The sequence below is a fragment of the Palaemon carinicauda genome, chromosome 15 (assembly GCF_036898095.1).
Source record: "Palaemon carinicauda isolate YSFRI2023 chromosome 15, ASM3689809v2, whole genome shotgun sequence".
Classification (NCBI taxonomy): Eukaryota; Metazoa; Arthropoda; class Malacostraca; order Decapoda; family Palaemonidae; genus Palaemon; species Palaemon carinicauda.
The window spans coordinates 60208382-60228800 of NC_090739.1; the positions used below are offsets into that span (position 1 = coordinate 60208382).

Genomic DNA, 20419 nt, shown 5'->3' on the forward strand with positions numbered 1-20419 from the left:
TTAGCGGTCAGGCAGGGTTGCCACCTCAAATTTAAAGTCTAATGGCTACCTCAGGCTACCGCTGAAAGAATATCCACATAAATAACTCCAGGTTTGCAGTAATTATGGAAAAATGTAAATTATTTCCGAATTTGCCATTTTTCCTCATGTACAAATTTTATTTTTACATGAACACAAGCCATGTCTTATTTTTTTGTCCCCCTTCTTATAGTAAATTTTCACTTTGTGTATCTACTGTTCCAAGGCTAGACAGTAGATTTATCCTGCTTGTGACTTACCAATATTACGGCTGGAGAATCACGTAAATCCCCTAGCTCCAAAACACCTGTTTTATTTTACATAAGTCTGATACATACTAAAAATACACCGATCTCTGAGAAAAATATGCAACTCAAAAACAATAATATACATGAACACTGAATATCTGTCTCTCAACTTTACACAAAACAAAATTGGGTGATTAATTTATGTGAACTGTTCTGAAAGCAAGCTCTTACTGTGCTTCGGTTCTTAGCCAGGGGATACGAGCAAATCACTGAGAAAAAAATACTGGTGATTGAAATAATACACAGTTTGCAAAAATATAGTCTATAAAAAGTTTACAGCAATTCACAAGAATTAACACCACAAATTAAATCATTCGAAATATAAAATCTGAACTACACCTTAGACTAAGACAAAAGAAAGACACTTTGAAAAAATTATACAATCAGTTGTTTCACTGGAAATTAATTTATACAAAATATTTAATTTCGATAATTAAGGAAAAGAGTGAACACTTCAACACACTAGTGAATACACAATAATGAAATTTACATACAGTATATATAACTGTTACACTTACGTCTTTTGGTTCACAGATGTTACAGAATGGTTAAGCAAATATTTTAATGCACTTCACTGATTAGCCTAAATCAAGGCTAGTTATAAAAATTTTATGTTAAAATGTACTTACATTAACACACTACACTTGGATTAACATTCAGTAATTTCACCAACGTTTGAACAACACTATACAGGTAGTCATTGACTTATGACGGAGATAGGGACCAAGGGACGCGTTGTAAGTCGATTTTGACGTATATCGAACTGGAAAAGAGAAGTTTCCGTAGAATTTTTAGGATGCGTCATGATTTGGCAATCATCTAAGTCATATTTTATCAATATTTTCTTACTGTATATCATAATTTCATTTTCTTGTATTGTAGGATATCAAATGCTGTATAAAAGCATTTTTGTATTCTATTTTCCAATTTTGGAAGAATTCTAAATATCAAGAATTACTTAATATTTTGTTTACCTTTGGTTATGATCAGCTGATCTGAAGGTGTTTCTGCCGCATCAAAGATTGCCTACATACGAGTGCCGTATTTTTTTTATATTTTTAAATTTATTCAAAATCTCTTCATGATGAATATTACATCAGCACCAATATGTTACAGGATATCACAGTTTTCATACAGTTCGTTTATAGCTATTATTATTAGTTATCATGCGAATACATTGTCACACTTTCTCTGTGCAAGTGTTTGTGTGTGTGACTGTGTGTGCATTGGCCCTAAGGGTAGTTCATTTTTAATGCTTCATACAGTATTCAATTTTATATTCATTATTAAGCCTTCATATTTCATTTGTCATTACTGTGGTTTATTAAAGGATGTTTGTATTCTATTTTTCAATTTCTTGAGCATTTCAATAATCAAAAATTACTTTTGGTAGACATCAGCTGATCTCAAGGTCATGCTACCGTATTGCGATTATTTGCACATACAGTAAGAATAACACGGAGTTGTTTATATAATCTTCTTAACTTATTCAAAATCTCTTCAGAATGATTATTACATCAGCATCAATATGTTATAAGGTATCAGTTTCCATACAGTTTGTTTATAGACCTTTTTATTAGTTATATGAATACCCTCTCTCTCTCTCTCTCTCTCTCTCTCTCTCTCTCTCTCTCTCTCTCTCTCTCTCTCTCTTTTTTTTTGTGATTCACTGTAAAGTCTTCATATTTCCTTAACCATTATCAGAAATAATACTCAATGATTCGATAGTGGGGATACTGTAATAAGATTACTCAGTAATACACCGAAAGTAAATAATTCGGTTTGCCAGTGCGCATTCCATCCTACATGTGATGTCACAGGACATGTGATGTGAACACGACAAAGAATGATTTGCACATTATGTAAAACTCCTTTTCTTTTTTCTTGCAAGAGATGAAAGAATATACTAACTTAGCAAGCAAAAGTATTTAATTTTTATAATGTAAAAGGAAATATATTATTTCTAGGAAAATATTTGTCCTATTAGTGTACTAGCTATAGTTAAATATTGATCTATTATCAGAGATGAAATAAAACTAAGGTAGTCATTTGTATCATTACTTGATATTTCGATAATGGGATACTAATACTAATCATTAGCCTTTTGGAAGGAAATCACTCTATTGCCTTCTCGCTTTCTGCTGGTAATATGACGTCACTAGACCCATGACATAAACTTAACAGATATTAAAACTATATTTAATGTATTTTTTTTTTTGTACTGAAAATGGATACTGTATATTAACAATAAAAGAAAATACGAACTTACCAAGATGAAGCAGTTCAATTCTATACAAGAAAATAGATTATTTCCAAGGGAACTTGTTCCTATTAGTGTACTATTTCAGACATACTTGTGACGTCATGAAAGTGAAAAAATCGTCGCAAAGTCGAACAGTCATAAGTCGCATACGTCGTAAGTCGGCAACTACTTGTACACAATAAATGTTGGGGAGAAATCACTTTTCACGTTTGAGAAGACACACACTTGCGAGGAGAGAGGGCAGGTGGACGTTGGCTCTTTCAAAGGCATAGGTTGGGTCTCTTCTGCTGCTTATGCATTGCTAGGGCCTATATATATTGACTTGATTTGTCTAGAAATTTCTAGATCATTCTCCTAGGGTGGGGGCATGGGGCTCTAGCGGTGTCAGGTTGCCAACGTAGTAATTTGAAGAAGGGGTACTTACCTTGCATGCGAGGCAACCCCCTCTCAGCTAACTCCGCCCACGTTCCTCGCGTAACAATAATAAAAAAAAAGAGTAAATCTAATTCGAGAATTTTCATGCACTTTCTAACCACGTGGAAACATAAAAATGACGTAATCCCTCGTGCTCATACCTCGTGTGTGTCATGTAGCATACCTAAACAAGATTACATAAGACTTCGTACCAAAACTACGTGAAATAAAAAGTTAATTTTTAAAAATAACGTAAATTTAAATATACACTACTGAATTGAATGAAAATACAATTAAATGAATGACGAAAGTCTTACGTAATTTACGTACATTTTCTTGAACCTACAGGAGTGGAACTCACCTTATGAGCTGGCTATACATCTCTTAAATAATAAATGAAATACGTGAATAAAATATTTACTCATATGCTAGACCAACTTCGTAAGACCAAGAACAACTGAGAATTTTATCATAATTTCTTACACATGTTACCGGTAAAGCTCCATTTTTCACAGTTGTAGTAATGTCTTAAGATACAAAATTAACTTGTTCATAGGTGGCTTTTTTACCGGAATTTTTACGTATGATGAGTCACGTTCTTTACATTTAAATCACCTAATTTGTTCTAAGCCTTACAAATACACCACATTAAATTTTATAAGGCTAAACTGTACATAGCACAACGAAATACAACCATTTGTATCAATCAATACATAACCTAACTGTTAATACCCTGTAAATTAAATATATAATTAGAACAGACAGTACAGTAATGCAATAATAAATGGAAAATAAAGTAACAAAAAGGTGGAACCTTACCTTTGGAGCGAGCCGACGACCGAAAGCGAAAGTGGCGGGGCTGCAGAGGATGAGGACAAACTTTACGAAATACGTTAACAAATGGCAGTAAATATTAATACTTAATTTTATGAAACAGTAACAAATGGCAGAAAATATTAACACAACTTTACAAAAAAACTTGAAATTAAATTTTTGTTTGCGTTTTTCAAATTAATTTTTTACTTTGCATTTCACATTTTCTAAATTTAATCATATTCTTTATCACTTCCACTTTTCTTTTCTTTTTTATCACTTTGAGCTTCCTCTTAGCCTACTAATACTAATGGCTTCTTTAATAAAAAAAAAATTATCCATGGAAGCTTGTTTCTGTCTGCTTCTTGAAACGTTCCCGATATGACTTGGGTAAACGTCACTTAAATACTCGAGCACGACCTGTGTGAACCTTTTGTGGTTGTTTATTTTCTACAAAAGCCGCCAATTTATAGTAGCAAGCTAGAGCCTCTCTAATTTCTGCCGTTGTCATAGGGTCATCCTCTTTTCGTCACCGCTAAAAACTATTCCCGAATGACGTTCAGTTGCATGGCCTACAACTCCTTCAACTCAGCCATCATGAGCTCCTCTTGGTGCTCCTCGAGCAGCTTATTAAGGTTATCCTCAACAACTTCAAGATGCATGGATAACCCGAATCTAACGATCTCAGCAACCTGAGTTACAGCAATAGGTTCAGGATCGTCAACTTTTTTGGCTTCAGCGTAGCTTATGTAGAAGCCCTCAAAATCTCGTGCGAAGACGGCATCAGGCCACAGCTTCTTCCACGATGAGTTCAAGGTTCACTTCAAAAGCTCCCGCCAAGCTAGATCGATGAGTCTGAGGCATATCACTTCAAAATGCTCCTTCCAAAATTCACGCATGGTGACATTTTTGCTGTCAGTGATTTCGAAACATCTCTTCGTGTAGAGCTTCTTGAAGTTGGAAATCACTTGCTGGTCCATGGGCTGGAGGAGAGGGTTAGTGTTAGGCGGAAGGTAGAGAACCTTGATAAATGTATAATCTGCTAGGGTTTTCTCCTCAAGGCCAGGGGGGTGAGCAGGGTCATTGTCCAACACTAGCAGGCATTTCAGAGGGAGGCACTTTTCTTCCAAATATTTTTTCACAGTTTGGCTGTAACAAAGATTTACCCACTCAGTGAAATTTTGCATTAGCCCTCCACATCACCGGAAGCTTCTCTTTAAGCAATTTGTGGGTCTTTGAAGGCTTGAGGAGCCGCACCATCAAATGAACGCCAGACCGTGTCGTGTCTTGAATTTTTCAAACCACCCTGCTTTGATATCCCTTTTGCATCGTCTTTGGCCTGAGCACACACGAGATCACCGAACATGGCGCTGGGCCTCTGGCAGATTATCATCTCGGTGATCGTATCTCCAGGGATTTCCTTATCCTTAACCCCTTTGGTACATAGAACCGGTCCCTGCTATAGAATAATTTTTCAGAAATTAGTTTTATATAATTATCTCTAGATAATGGTAAAGGATTGTTATTCTCTGTGTAAACAAACAAAACTTTTTATGCATTGAAGTGACTATGGTATTCCGTAATAATTCTAAGATATATAGCCGTTGAAATATACAGTCTAAAACTCATCAGTAACAATGCACTTTACGTTATACAGAAATGGAATGAAAACATCCATTTGTTTCCTTTGACACAAGAAGTATTCTATAACATATAATTCATAAGGTACACGTTAAACAAAAAACTGATGACAATAAAAAAATATTCTTGTCCCCGTGAGAGACGTAATATTGTCACTATGAACTGGATCATTCCTGTTTTGGTTATTTCATGAGCTTGGAAATAGAAAGTGCCTGTAAGAACATAACGAATACTGCGTAGAATGCCAATAAATTGAAATAATCCCAAAAGGCAAACTTTTACTCGTGAAAACAATGAACAATTCTAATATGAAATACTGTATATAAAACATGAAGGTATGATTTTGTAGAAATGATAATTGAGAAAAAAGGAATAAAATAAGAAAAAAACAAATTGTGTCTTTTCTCAACAATTTACATTACTCGTAAGTTTTCGTCTCCTGGGTGAGACTTATTAGTTGAAGGCGGGGAGACTTTCTCTGTGATTTGAGCACTGTGAAAACATAAAAAAAGCAGTAAAATAGACCTTATATAATCATGAGGACTAGAATCGCGAGAATTTTGGTAGGTGATGAGGTTGGATGTGAATACGCTTAAGGGGACCGTCCGCCATGGGGTATTGACATAACAACTTTCAGAAATCAAAAGTCGTTTTATTGCTTCTATGTATGCGTAAACATGTCGTACATACTCCCTAGAAGTTTCAGCAAGGTTAGGAATCATAAGTAAATTAAAATCATTTTCCACAGTGGAAGGGTTAAAGGAAATTGTGGGGAAAAATTACTTGCATTTTATTGATATAAGTGTGACATGAATTTTCTTTTTCAGCACTGAACTGTTTGACATTTGATTTTATTGGTACTTCAGTGGATGAAAGTAGTGATGACCTAGGAACAGTACAGATCCCAACATCATGGAGACCAGCGTTCCTCGACTTTTCCACAGTTCAATTATTTTTTGATCTATATGCATCATTGCCAACTTCCTTGTCACCAGTGGTATGTTATAGTGTATGTGTTGTTATAAATTTTGTCATTTAAGTGGTATGATATAGATCAGAAAAATTAGATTGTCGAGTTCTTACATAACAAACTCTCCTATTTTATCTGCAGTATTTTACATTTCCCTCTCTGAGTGGGAATACCTTGCAATGGTAAAAAGGATTCTATATTGCCATGATCAGCAAAGCTGCACTAGTCAGTGCCACCCTTACAAGGTTGGTTTGCTATGAACAGTCAGACAAAAATCTCTCGTTATTATCAATCCGCTCTGGGCAGCGTGGTGAAGAAAGTTGGTCAAACCCTAGACATGAATATATGAAGCCTTTTTTCTGCAGTGGACTAGAAACAACTGTATTTGTTGTGGTTGCATGTTACATATATGAATTATTTTAGTAAAACATTGTGAGTGTTTGTCCTAGAGATTTATGATGCTTGAGTGTTGAAAATTGGAGGTTGGACAGGTAGGTGGTAAGAGACTAAAGGGTACAGTTGGAAATTCAAGGATAGAAACAATGTAGGTGTTAAAGGTACATTTAGGGTTGATTCACACTCTTAGTTTGGTTTATTTACAGGGGTGCTCACACATTCGGTTCGCTCTCAGTCACATCAGTGTCTTGGTAAAATTATAAATAACCTCGGTCCCATCAGTGTTTTGGTGAAATCATAAATAAAACAAATTTTGACGAAGGAAAAATCTATTTTTGGGTGAGATAGCCATGTCGTCCTGATGGAAGTTCCTTCTAGCAACTTTTACAGTATAATAATTCTGCGATTGATATTACAAGAGAATTACTGTCAGGTATCACGGAGTTCCAACCTCCCGGAAACAACTACCCGAAGATATCATGTATAATCAGGGATGTATCCTAAGATAACCATAGATATCTGCACCCCAAACAGACCTTTCACTGTCTACTCCACTAAGGGGTAGGATAAGTAAGGAGCTGTTACACATCCTATCACCTTCCAGTGCCCAATACGGTCCTGCTTCTCATTCGACGACGCAGCTGCGCTACCGTGAAATAGAAGCCTCCAATGAGCCGGGGGGGGGGTTTAGGATATAACGGGTGGGCCATCAGGACGACATAGCTATCTAACCCAAAAATATTTTTCCTTCGTCAAAATCCCTCTTTTGGGCTCGAGCCATGTCTCGCTGATGGAAGTGTACCACAGCATTATGTTTACTCGGTGTGAGGCTTCCCCATGGGAAAACCTGCCATACTGGATGCTCACCACTTATATGATGAAATATAATCATAAATTTCTACCTGAAAAAGAATCCAACATAGACATGATTTGGTAAATATGGCAGTGTTCTAAGGGGAAAGATATGTTGACCTGCTATCAACCATCACTTCAGTGAAGAACACTCCCCTAAAAAGATGTGAAGAACACACATTACCAATACAATGAGCGTAGTGAGTAACCATGGAGGAACAAATACTCATCTTTAACAAGATTTTTAGTGTGCAGTGGTGGTAGAAATCTCCTTAGTATGCTAAGTTTAATTCTACTACCAGGAATTAAGTCTAGCAGTAAAAAGCATCAAACAGTATACAATTTTATTAGACAATCTAATTGAGTAAAATTCAATACTCTTTATATGGAGAGAATATTGATCTACAGTGTACCCCAAATTATATTCCCAATAAAATTCTTTACCTAATTAAGTATGAGGGGAGAGAATTTGTTATATCCTAGAATCCTTTAAGATCATCATAAGATAAATCCTGGAATTTTAAATTTTGAAATTGTTTAATGTAGATCATGAAGCAAAAACCGACAGTTTATTTATTAAATGGATTTTGAGCGAAGCGAAAAATCTATTTTTGGGTAAGATGGCCATGTCGTCCTGATGGAAGTTCCTCTAAGGTAGCTTCCTAGGGTATATTACAACTACGGCAATATTCCCAGAGAATTTACCTTAAGGTACCCAGAATTCTAACTCCTGGAGCGAATATCCCTAATAAAAGAGCCAGGGATATCGCATAAAATCAGAGGACGTATTCTTGACACGCCACATGGCAATCTGTACCCCGAACAGAGTTAACACTTCGTAGGGGTCAAATGGCAAGAAAACGAAAACGAGAAAGAAAAGGGGAGAGCCGTTCGTAAGGCCCTCTCTTCTCCCGTTTCGTAAGCATGCCCTGCGCCGATTCTGGCGCCATCTGCATTCCTTGTAGCGAAACACGAGGTGCTACAGATACTGTATGTAGGGAGGGGTCCTACGGCCCTTTCATAGAAAGGGAAGGGCGGGTCCATCAGGACGACATGGCCATCTTACCCAAAAATAGATTTTTCGCTTCGCTCAAAATCCGTTTTTTGGGCTCAAGCCATGTCGTCCTGATGGAAGTATACCAGAGCATTACTGTATCTGTGGATTCTCAAAATGTGCCGTACTCCTCAGAAGTATTTCCCCCAGTCGACGCGACCCAGAGACCTAAGATGTTACCGTCATACATCTTTTCAACTAATCATAAACCATGATAGAGCTTCCTGCCCCCAACAGGGAAGAGTCCTACTAGACTCTGGGAAAGTCTCGAAGAGTACATATATCTATGTATGAACCCCAGGCAAGCGAGTATAGTGGTCTCACCCTATACTAGGTAAAGCGAAGTTTGAAAAGAATCACTGTGTCAACATGAAATATCGACCAGTCCTCCGCTCAATACACGTATTGGACAAAGGTTTATATCCGCCTAGGAGGAAACTCGTAAATCCGCCACCATCCCTTTATGGGATGGAGTCCTCCAGCTAAGGGAAAGCATAAACCAATGCAATATTAGCTTGCATAAAGGAACATTCTATTAGAATTATCCCCGGATAAATATACATAGAATGAATGCTCACAGGTGAAGGAGACGCAAGGTTCTCAAGAACCAGTTTATTGACAGACAATAAACAGACAGGTTAACCACAATCATATATATATATATATATATATATATATATATATATATATATATATATATATATATATATATATATAAAAGGAGGATAACCAAAACTTTAAGCATAAGTATGATAGTAAACAGAAACTTGTTTATCTGAAAGAAAAACATTGGAGCCACTTTCAAGATACCAAAGTATCAAAGTCAAAAGTCTGTATTACTAATCAGTCACATTAGCGGTAGAAACGCTCGGCACGCATGTTTGCACTTATGCTAGGTTCACCTTTGAAAGTGGAACAGTCAACGTGGGTCACTCAGTGCCCTCACATAGTTTGTAGTACAGCATGTGACTACATACTCACCCTGGAATTAATTGTCCCAATTAAAACTACTGTTCCTCGCAGAGTTAAACAGCAGGGTTAACGACGCAACCCACTGCTACCACAGAACCTCTTAGTTGCTGCACTTGCTTCGCATAGTGACGAAAGAACACTCTAGAAGACTTCCAGCCAGTGTATGAACGAAGATGTTCAAAATCCCTACAACTAAAGAAGTTTAAGGATGAAGCAACTTTCCTCAGATCGTGACCTGTGGGTGAACAGTCAGGATCCGCTCTGCGAATAAGATATGTGATTTTCGCCCTGAGTTGTTTCAGTGATAAATTTGAGCCTGACGTTTCTCCCCTGACCAGTTGACCACCCTTGAAGTCTGAAGTTCTACGAAGATAGACCTTTAGGCATTCTACTGGACATAGAGATGCATCTTCTTTCAGAGGGCAGATTCTTCAGGGACCCCACCTGATGGTGGGTAACTCGTTCTTGGTGAGAAACGTAGGATCCGGAAACAGGTTCAGTTCTCCCCATCCAGGAACTGAACACGACCTTCCTCTCTCGAGAGGGGTACGATCTCACTAATCCTGGCCCCGGACGCGAGTGCAAAAAAGGAGGATAACTTATGGGTCAAATCCTTTAACGCACACTCCTCATTGTTCAACAGCGAAGAAAAAATGAAGAACTTTGTCTAAAGACCATGAATTGGGCTTTGGAGGTGCTGAAGGTCTGAGCCTAGCGCAGGCTTTCGGAACTTTATAAAAGATCTCGTTAGCGAGGTCGACCTGGAAGGCATATAGAATGGGTCTTGTCAAAGCAGACCTACACGTTAAAATCGTGTTAGCCGCCGATCCATAACCATGGAGATGGATGAAGAAAGATAAGCAGAAGTCCGTCGTGATCTCCTGCGGATTCTTCGCCTGACAAAGGCTACCCATTCTCTCCAAGATGACTCATATTGCCTTCTAATAGATTTGCACTTATAATCCTCTAGGAAGTCTATGCTGGCTTTCGAAATCCCGAAACACTTTCTCACTTGTTAAGGAGAGAAAATCATGAGCTGCTGGGTCCGGGTTTTCTGTAATGAAGCGCAGACAATTGACTTCAGGACTCGCTGGGTCAGAACTGGTTCTGGTAGCGGTAGAAACTCCAACCGTAGTTCCAATGCCAGAGGGAACCACACACTGTTCGGCCACTTGTGGGCCACTACTGCCGCTACTCCCTTAAATGATCTCAGTTTGTTGAGGACCCTCAACAGAAGGTTGTGAGGAGGGAACAGATAAATCCTGGACCATCTGTTCCAGTCGAGGGACATCGCGTCCACTGCTTCCGCCAAGGGGTCCTCGTACAGGGACACATACAGGGGCAACTTCTTGTTGTCTTTCGTCGCAAAGAGGTCTATCTGCAGTTCTGGGACTTGACTCAGAATGAAAGAGAATGATCCTGCGTCTAGGGACCATTCCGACTCTATCGGTGTGAACCCGGATAGAGCGTCCGCTGTCACATTGCGGACTCCTTGAAGGTGAACTGCTGACAGGTACCACTTCTTCTTCCCCCAAATCGGAAGATGGCCAACATCACCTGGTTGAGAGGTGGTGACCTTGATCCTTGTCAATTCAAGCATCTCACAACTCCCTCGCTGTCCAGCACCCACCTAATGTGGATCGAGCGACGCGGGGAGACTTTCTTTAAGGAAAGAAGAACTGTCATAGCCTCTAGAAAGTGACTGTGAGAGGTCTTGAATAGACTGGACCAAGACCCTTGGGCCTTTTTCTGAAGAGAGTGAACTCCCCATCCCTCCTTCGAGGCGTCTGAGTGAATCGTCACCGACGGGGGAGGTGGATGAAGAAGAACCGACTTCATAAGAAGTCTGGCTTGGGACCAAGGCCTGAGAAGAGTATTTAGACGAAGCAGAACTGGTCTTCTCAGATCTCTTCGCTCATCTGATGCATAACTACTCCAATCTCCGGTTGCATCCTTTAGCTGTGCTCTTAGCACCGGGTCTGTCACCGAAGCAAACTGGAGAGACCCCAGTACACTCTCCAGTTCGCATCTGTTATCCATACGGAATCTAGAAGTCTGACAGAACCAGCTATCTCCTTTCTTTTCTCCGCCATGACGGAGAAAACGGTGTGACATTAGGTCCCAGTGGATTCCCAACCACCGGAACTTAGAGATGGAGAAAGTCGAGACTTTTAATGTTGATCTTGAAGCCTAGATAATCTAGGAAATGGATCACATACAGGAAAGCTTGCAAGCATTCTGTCTTGGATGCTGCCCACACCAGCCAGAAATCCAGGTAGGCTACTACCTGAATTCCCTTTAGGCGTAATTGACTGAGAACTACGCTCGCAAGCTTCGTGAAAATCCTTGGGGCTATTTTTAGCCCGAGAGGCATGGCTCTGAAGGCGTATAGTCTTCGTTGTAGCCTAAACCTTAGGTAGGAGGAGAATCGACGATTGATTGGAACGTGCCAATAGGCGTCTGACAAATCTATGGAGGCGGTAAATGAGCTCTTGGGCAGTAAGGTCCTTATGTGTTGCAGTGTTAGCATCTTGAACCTGTAGTTCGCTATGAACTTGGTGAGTGGCGACAAGTCCAGAATGACTCCGAGTTTTCCGAGTCCTTCTTGGGAACACAAAACAGCCTCCCTTGGAATTAGATGGACTTTACCCTTCGGATCACTTTTCCTCTAACAGTTCTTGAATGAACTCCTCCAGAACGGGGGTGGAGTGTCTGAAAAACCCCGAGGGTATGGGGATGGAGTGCTGTACCAGCTCCAGCCCAGTCCATTCTTGAGTAGGCTGTGGACCCAGGGATCGAAGGTCCACCGATCCCGAAAGCACTGGAGACTCCCTCCTACCAATATCATCTCACTCGGACTGTTGTCCTGAGGTCTTGCCTCTCTGACCGCGACCACCCATGAAACCCCTTCTCCTTGAGGGGCGCCTAGACGAACCTCTGGCTGCTCCTCTAGGCTTGCTCGACAGGAAGTTGACTGACCCTCGAATGATGGGTTGAATGCCGGAGACTGTGTCGACACGGATTGGGGAACCCACTGAAGTGTGGTCGGGGTTTGTGCCACCATCTGGGGCACTGAAGGCATCAGCAAATGCTGTTGCTGCTGTTGACTACCTGACTTAGCTGGTCGAGAAAGTATCCTAATCCTTTTAGTCTTCCTCATAGGTTGGGGACCCCCATCCGGGGAAGAATTTCTCTTGGTAGACAGGCCCCACTCCTGGAGAAGATTTCTATCCTCCGTGGCGGCCTTATCAACCTCTTTGACCGATTCACTAGGGAAAAGGTCTTTGTCCCAACTGTTGGAGGAGATTAGTTTCCTTGGCTCATGCCTCATCGTAGCCCGGGCGAACACGAACTCCCTACAGGCTCTCTTCGCCCTGACGGAGCTGTAAAGATCCTTCGTCACAGTGGCCAGATGAGTCTTGATCACAACCATGAACATCTCATGGACCTTGGGGTCACTTGTCATCGTCTCAAAAGTGGACTGAAGAGACAAAGAGGCAGCCAGTCTTTCTTTTGTCTCGAGTTCTCTCCGCAAAAGAAAGCCGGACAGCTTAGAGAGGATCTCGCCGAACCGACATCCGGCAAAATCCGCCTCCAACATCTGGACTGAGAAGGTAAGATGGACGTCCTTCCAGTCCTTGTATTGCTTACTTAATCTTCCTTTCTAAAGGCCAGCAACAAGGGTTTACACTCCTCCAGGGAGGGGAAAGGCTTGCCAGCCTCGACTGTTTTCAAAACCGCCGCAAACCCTTTCAGCAAAAAGGGGGAAGGCTCTGGCAGGAGAGGACACAAAGGAAGGGAGCCTCTTACTCAAATACAGCTACCTTTGAGTTCATGAAGCCCCTCTCTTTCATCGAAGATGAAAGCAAAGCATGAGCCTAGCATGGTCTATCACTACGACCTCCTCCGGCTCTGTCTCTTCCTTTGAAGCTGGTACCTCCCTCAACCGGACATAGCAGTCCGGATATGCCCCTGCAGTTACAATGCAGCTGCCTTCCCATTCTTCTCCCTCTGCCTTTGTTGGATCAAGCCAACAATGGAGGGGAGGGCCTGCTCTACTGAGAGAGCAGATGATGTTGAGGGAGCAGGTTCAAGGACCTGAACCGGAGCAGCCGACATCTCTCGGCCTCTTCCGCTACCTTGTCCGGAGCTCGAACTTCATCCTGGCCTTCTGCCAGGAGGTCTTCCTCCAGACGTTCGGACACGTCTGACATCCTGTCGTCCAACTGGATGCTAAGCAAGGCGACCGTGACTTCAGCATCCACCGGGATCTGAATTAGGGGGACCTCCTCTTGAGGCTGGGGAATCACTGTAACAGTTGATGCCCTAGAGAAAAGGAAGCCCTCATCTTCTCACTTGGAAGATAAGGTCCAGAGGTGATCTTCTGAAAGCCCCTCACCCAGGTACGAAGCTTCTCCCTAGCTATATCCCTTGAATCCACCGTTCTAGGGGAGACAAAAACAGATTTTGAGCGAAGCGAAAAGCAAAAGCCTCAATAAATAGGTTAGTGCATACGAAACATACCTGAGGGACCCAATACCGGAGAACATCCGTGGAGACAGCGCATGCCGCACGCTTCCTACAAAACCCACGTCCGCAGAAGTCCTACTGCGGACGTTGCAGAAAACACATCCGCACTACGGATGGTCCTCCTGTAAAGAGAAGAAATTTCCATGAGTATCAAGTGAACTACGTATCACTGGATATGCACAGTAGCATAACAAATCTTAAAGGAAAGACACATCCTTGTATTTCCCGCACAACCAATTGTTGTAGCCTTCCAGATATTAAAATCGTATGGTTAATGTATGCTAGATTAACCAATGGAAAATTTCCAAAGGAAATAGGTGTAGCTCCCACCTAGGGAATGATTTTAAAATACCGGATAGTAGACAAGAAAGAACTCACTTTCTTATCTGTAAGGCCAACAGCAACGGGTCGTGCAAGACAACACAATCGTGTTAGAAAAGACAGTGTCGTACCAATACTATACTAGTTTTCTTCCTACAGTATATGCTATACTGAAGAATACTCGTGCAGTATAGAAGATAGTGCGCCGGCCGGCACTAGTCGGCTGGCGCACACCATAAATAGCTTTAAAGTATACGACTTGACAGCTAAAAGACGGCAGAACGCTGGTTCCAATGCATGCGCCGGCCGGCAGTAACTGCCGATCGGCAACAGCCAAAGTCGGCCGGCAATGATTGCCGGCCAGCAGCTACACAAGGCAGCACCCAGCTGCCAGACACTGCTCGTAGCGACCGGCAGACAAGGGCGAGACAATAGCCGGCCGGCAAAGGTCAACAACTGACGCCAACCAGCAGCAGAGAACCAGAGAACTCCGACTGCCCGGCTGCCGGCAGTCGGAAAGGTACAACACATAAGAAGAAAACAGAATGGATGCCGGGCTAAGAGGATATACTACCTCACTGCCCGACAAACCGAAAGAGTGCCGACAGGAAGGGGAGAGTCTAATTCAAGCTTCCTGACCACAGCCGGCTGCACTACAGCCAGGCGTGGTTTAGGGACCAAGGGAGGACCGGGCAGCACTCGAGAACAGAGGACCTTTGCCGGCCGGCAACGGACCAAGCCAGCTCCACATCCAACCTATGCTAGGTACAGATGTAGAAAGGCAGACAGTAATGAAACATTACGGAAGGAAGAGGGGAAAGGGACAAGAGGGTCCTGCCCAACCTTGCCTTAGTTAAGGATCACCCACCGCCAAGAAAGCTCATCTCAGCCTAAGGGGGATCCGGGGAGGGAGGCCGGCAATACTTGCCGCCTCCCAGCAAACCAAAGCAAGGAAGGAGTTGCTATGCCGGGGAAAGGGAGCTCAACCTCACACCCGGCACAGCAACAGGGACAAGTCTGATGGGTCACCGAAAGAAGGAATCATATCGTACAGAAACCTCCCAGAGTGACCGAAGGAGGCTAAGCCTCCTACGTCTGTGTCCGGCAAGCGAGGGAGACTCTACCCCAAGCCAGACAAACAGACTCAGACCAAAAAACTCTGCCGTTCTGCCCCTCTCTGATGCCAGACTTACTGGAACAGATAGGTACAGTAACACCCCAGTATAGTTATATCGAAAGTTAATTCGGATAAACCACTAGGGTTAAGCCCAAGGCTTAGACAGAGGGAAAAGGGATTGCACACCTTCCCCGAAGAGAAGGGAGCAATCGGGGAGAACAAGAAAGCATACCAAGGGCCCAAGACAATCTAGCTTAGGCACTGAGGGAATCGACTACCTAAATCATCGAAACTCACACGTATACCATCTTGGATAGATCAACATAATCTTATATGTATAACATTGCCTAACGCTTCAATAAAACACTGGAGATCTAAATATCATGCGGGAAAGTACAAAGGCCAAACGACTAGGCTACAAGGTCTAGCGTAGGCCAACCTCGGCGAATCCTACGCCAAGGTACCAATACTAAGAGCATCATATAAAGATATCCTAAATAAGCTAAGCAGCTAGGTTTAGTAAAGCGAAACAGCCGAGAACGTCGCTCTGGCTAACTAAATAACTCAAAACTGGCGAGCGACAGCGTCCAGGACGCCTCCGGCAGGCAAGAGCTCTTGTAACAAGAATAACTCTCATAAATACTTTGAAAATTACCAAGAGCCTACATTTATACATAAAAGAAATGGTACTCAACTTATCGGAGGGAGATGAAGTTGGAGAACTCATAATTGTTGAAAATAATCCAAGATTTGCGTGAGACACAGGGAAAAACACCAAGTTGTGAAGCTACGCAAAAAGGAATGCAGATGGCGCCAGAATCGGCGCAGGGCACGCTTACGAAACGGGAGAAGAGAGGGCCTTACGAACGGCTCTCCCCTTTTCTTTCTCGTTTTCGTTTTCTTGCCATTTGACCCCTACGAAGTGTTAACTCTGTTCGGGGTACAGATTGCCATGTGGCGTGTCAAGAATACGTCCTCTGATTTTATGCGATATCCCTGGCTCTTTTATTAGGGATATTCGCTCCAGGAGTTAGAATTCTGGGTACCTTAAGGTAAATTCTCTGGGAATATCGCCGTAGTTGTAATATACCCTAGGAAGCTACCTTAGAGGAACTTCCATCAGGACGACATGGCTTGAGCCCAAAAAAGAAAATAAGCTGGAAGAATGACCGAGGACGCACATGAGGGCTACGTCATTGCAGCAGGGTTTATAACACAACCTGCTGCCACCACAAAATGACAAACTTTGTCCAATTGCTTCATATAATGCTTAAAGAACACCCTGGTGGACTTCCAACCAGTGTAAGCTTGTAAACCTTCGAATGACATATACTGAAAGAAGTTCAGGGATGATGCCACTTTCCTTGGATCATGACCCAGCGGTATGCTAGTCGGGTCTGCTCGTCTAATAAAATAAGCCAATTTTGTTCTCAGTTGTTTCAAAGGCAACTCTGACCCGATCGTGTCACCTCTAAATGATTGGCCCTTTTTAGTATTGTTTGTCCTGTTAAACCTTTTACCCCCAGGCTATTTGGAAATTTCCAACCCTTAACCCCCAGGGGGCTATTTTTTTCCCAGCACATTTTGGTTTATATTTTTTTTAAATTGCTCTAACATCCTTAATTTTTGTCATAGAGAGGTCAGGTTGGTCTCATTATCTTGGAAAATGCTTGAATCTTCTCAAAAAATTATCAAAAATATGGAAAAAATATTTTTTATAGCATTTTTTTGCAAGGATGTACCGGTACGTCCATGGGGGTAAAGGGATGGCTTTTGTGAAACGTACCAGTACATCCTTTGGGGGTAAAAGGGTTAAGATATGTCTTTAAACATTGTACTGGACACAGGATGAGATCTATTTCAAGGGGAACTATTTCCATGGACCCCAACGTTTAGATGGTAGCTCATTCTTAGCCAAAAAGGTAGGATCAGGGTATAAATTAACTTCACCATTGTCTGTAAATTCTATGTGACCTTCATCTCTAGAGAGAGCCACAATTTCACTAACCCGAGCACCAGAAGCCGTCGCGATTAGAAAAATTACTTTTTGAGATAAATCTCGTAAAGACGCTGTCTGATTGTCAATTTCCGAAGCCAGTTGTAAAACTTTATCCAGTGACTAGGAGATTGGCCTCGGTGGAACTGCTGGTCTCAACCTGGCACAAACTTTCGGACTCTTGTTGAAAAGGTCTGAGTTGAAATCTATGTCAAAGGCATAAAAGATGGGTCTAGCTAGGGCTGACTTGTACAACGCATTCGTGGAGGATGCTAAACCTTTCGCATGTAAATCGATCAGAAAGCCTAAACAAAAATCCATAGAGATAGACGATGGATTTTTATCTTTCACATATAGAACCCATTTCTTCCACGAAGTTTCATACTGATTCAAAGTAGTGGAAGCTTTATAATTTTCTGCAAAGGCCAATTTATCCCGTTGAATTTTGAATATTTTTTCCAGGGCTAATGCGAAAAAATCGTGAGATAAAGGGCTTTCGTTTTCCAGGATGAAGCGAAGACAGTCTTCCTCTGTACTTTTTGAGACAGGCTCGGGCTGGTTAGAGGAACCAGGCATGGGTTCATCTCTGTCACCAAGGGAAACAGTTGCTCTTCGGCCAAAGAGGAGCAACCAGGGCTGCTGTCCCCCTGAACAATCGAAGGTTGTCCAACACCTTCAAGAGAAGATTGAAGGGTGGAAATACATGAATCTTTCTCCCATTGCTTCCAATCCATGTGTAATGCGTCCATGCCTATCGTCCCTAGATCCACATTTGGTGCCACATAGTGGGGAAGTTTCTTGTTGAAACTTGTTGCAAACAGGTCCACTTGAAAACCTGGGATTACCTCCTGCACGAAAGAGAAGGATTTTTTTGTCTAGAGACCATTCTATCTCTAGCAGATGCGTTCGAGATAAAGAGTCGGCCATCACATTCTGAATTCCGTGAAGGTGAGAGGCACACAGATGCCACCTCTTCCTCTGATCCAATGAAAAAATGGGGATCATTATATGTTTTATTTGAGGAGATCTGGACCCTTGCCTGTTAATTCAATGAACTATTACTTTGTTGTCTAACACGAGACGGATGTGAATGTTGTTCTTTAATTGTAGCCTTTTCAGGGATAAGAAGACTGCCATGGCCTCCAGAATATTGATATGGAATTGCTGGAATCTCCAGAACCAACGACCTTGCACTTTCTTGAGAGGAGTATGACTCCCCCAGGGACCTGTCTTCTAAATTAGATGGGAATTTAGGAAGTGTTGGTTCGCCCGGCTCGACCGAGGATGGAGGACGTCCAGGAACGGGAGGCGTACCTGAAAAAGAAGGCGTCTTCGTAACAGTTGGTAGAGGAGCCGCCTTAGTAACGGCCGGTGAAACAACGGAACACACTGAGTCTCTCACGGAAGCCATGCTAACCTCGTCCAAATCTGGCAGGTAAGAATCATCCACATGATGGAGGAGTTCCTCCGAATCTACTGCCGACAGGAGAGCCGATTTCCCATTAGGAGATAAAGAAGAATCTGAGGAGAAATTGTCCATGTCAAGGCTCACAGAACTTTAAGTTTCATCTACCTGAATCTGAATAGTAGGTATAAGTCTAGCTGGGGCGTACCCCAATACCGAGTCCCCGGGCCACCTTCGGAAAAAAGAAATCCTTCCAAGCTATGGAAGGGAGATAAGGAGCCTTTGGCTCTGCATTCTTTTTGAAACCCATGACCCAGGAACGAAGAGATCTCTGGAAAAACATTCGGCCGTCATTAGAAACATCCTCCGATACCCATCCAGAATTATGTAAATCCTTACACACACTGCAATCTTGAGGGTCCTTATAAGAGATTGGACCCTTCATCCTCCTGCATCTAGCATGTATCCTGCAGGTATCATGGCCACAGGGATACTTCACGGTCCTGGAACAGATTGGGACTCGACAATGCATCTTCTTCGAAGATCCCGCCTATAAAGAGGAGAAAACGGATTTGAGTATTTGAAACTCTCTAGATCACCGTGCTGAAAAGAATGGGTTAATAACATTAAAAAAAATTAGGAAATTAACCCCCAAAATGTGTATATCTACCATTTTCGTGATCAGAAAGAGAAAAAAGGATCACAATATCCAGACCTTTTTAATGTCGTTAGACTGGAAAAAAAGCCAACTAAATTTGTCCCCTTTTATCATTTAAATATTTATCAGTTAAAAGTGGGAACAAAATGCTCATCAAAATAATTAGCCTACCCTCTCCGAAGGGAAAAGGCTAAAAGAAAAGTAACTGAGTTACCTACCGTGTAAAAATGATCAACGCATCGATAAATGGAGCAACCAAAAGTAAAATTAGAAGGCTATTCTATAAACCATAAACTGACAAGGGGGATCATAACAGAATCCTCCTGTAAGATGCACAATCCAATCCATGTTTTCAAAAGATCTGAATAAAGTGATGAAAATAATTAACAAATTATAATAGTTAAATCTAAAGTCTAGTTAAGGAGAACCTTTCGTAAAAGAGAACACCAAAGCTGACTAGCATAAAGATACCTCACAAGTTGTTGAAGAAAGGTCTTTATTACAATTTGAGGTTTGTCCTCATGAACAGATATCTATAGAAAGGCAGTCACTAATAATAAAAACATCTGCCTTCATAACATAAAATCCTTTCTTTATGCCAATTTGAGGTTTATACTCATCAGCAGATATCACTATAAAAAGGCAGTCACTAATAATAAAAACATCTGCCCTCATAACATAAAATCCGTTC

At 41.7% G+C, this 20419-nt stretch overlaps 1 protein-coding gene across 2 annotated transcripts in view; it reads left to right on the forward strand.

Moving 5' to 3' along the window:
- Ranbp16 (Ran-binding protein 16) overlaps positions 1-20419 on the forward strand; it is a 538645-nt gene that overhangs the window by 214641 nt on the left and 303585 nt on the right. For both annotated transcript variants that reach the window (XM_068388421.1, XM_068388420.1), the window contains exon 5: positions 6285-6454. In XM_068388421.1, the coding sequence (XP_068244522.1) occupies positions 6285-6454 (170 nt within the window). The remainder of the gene's footprint in view (positions 1-6284; positions 6455-20419) is intronic.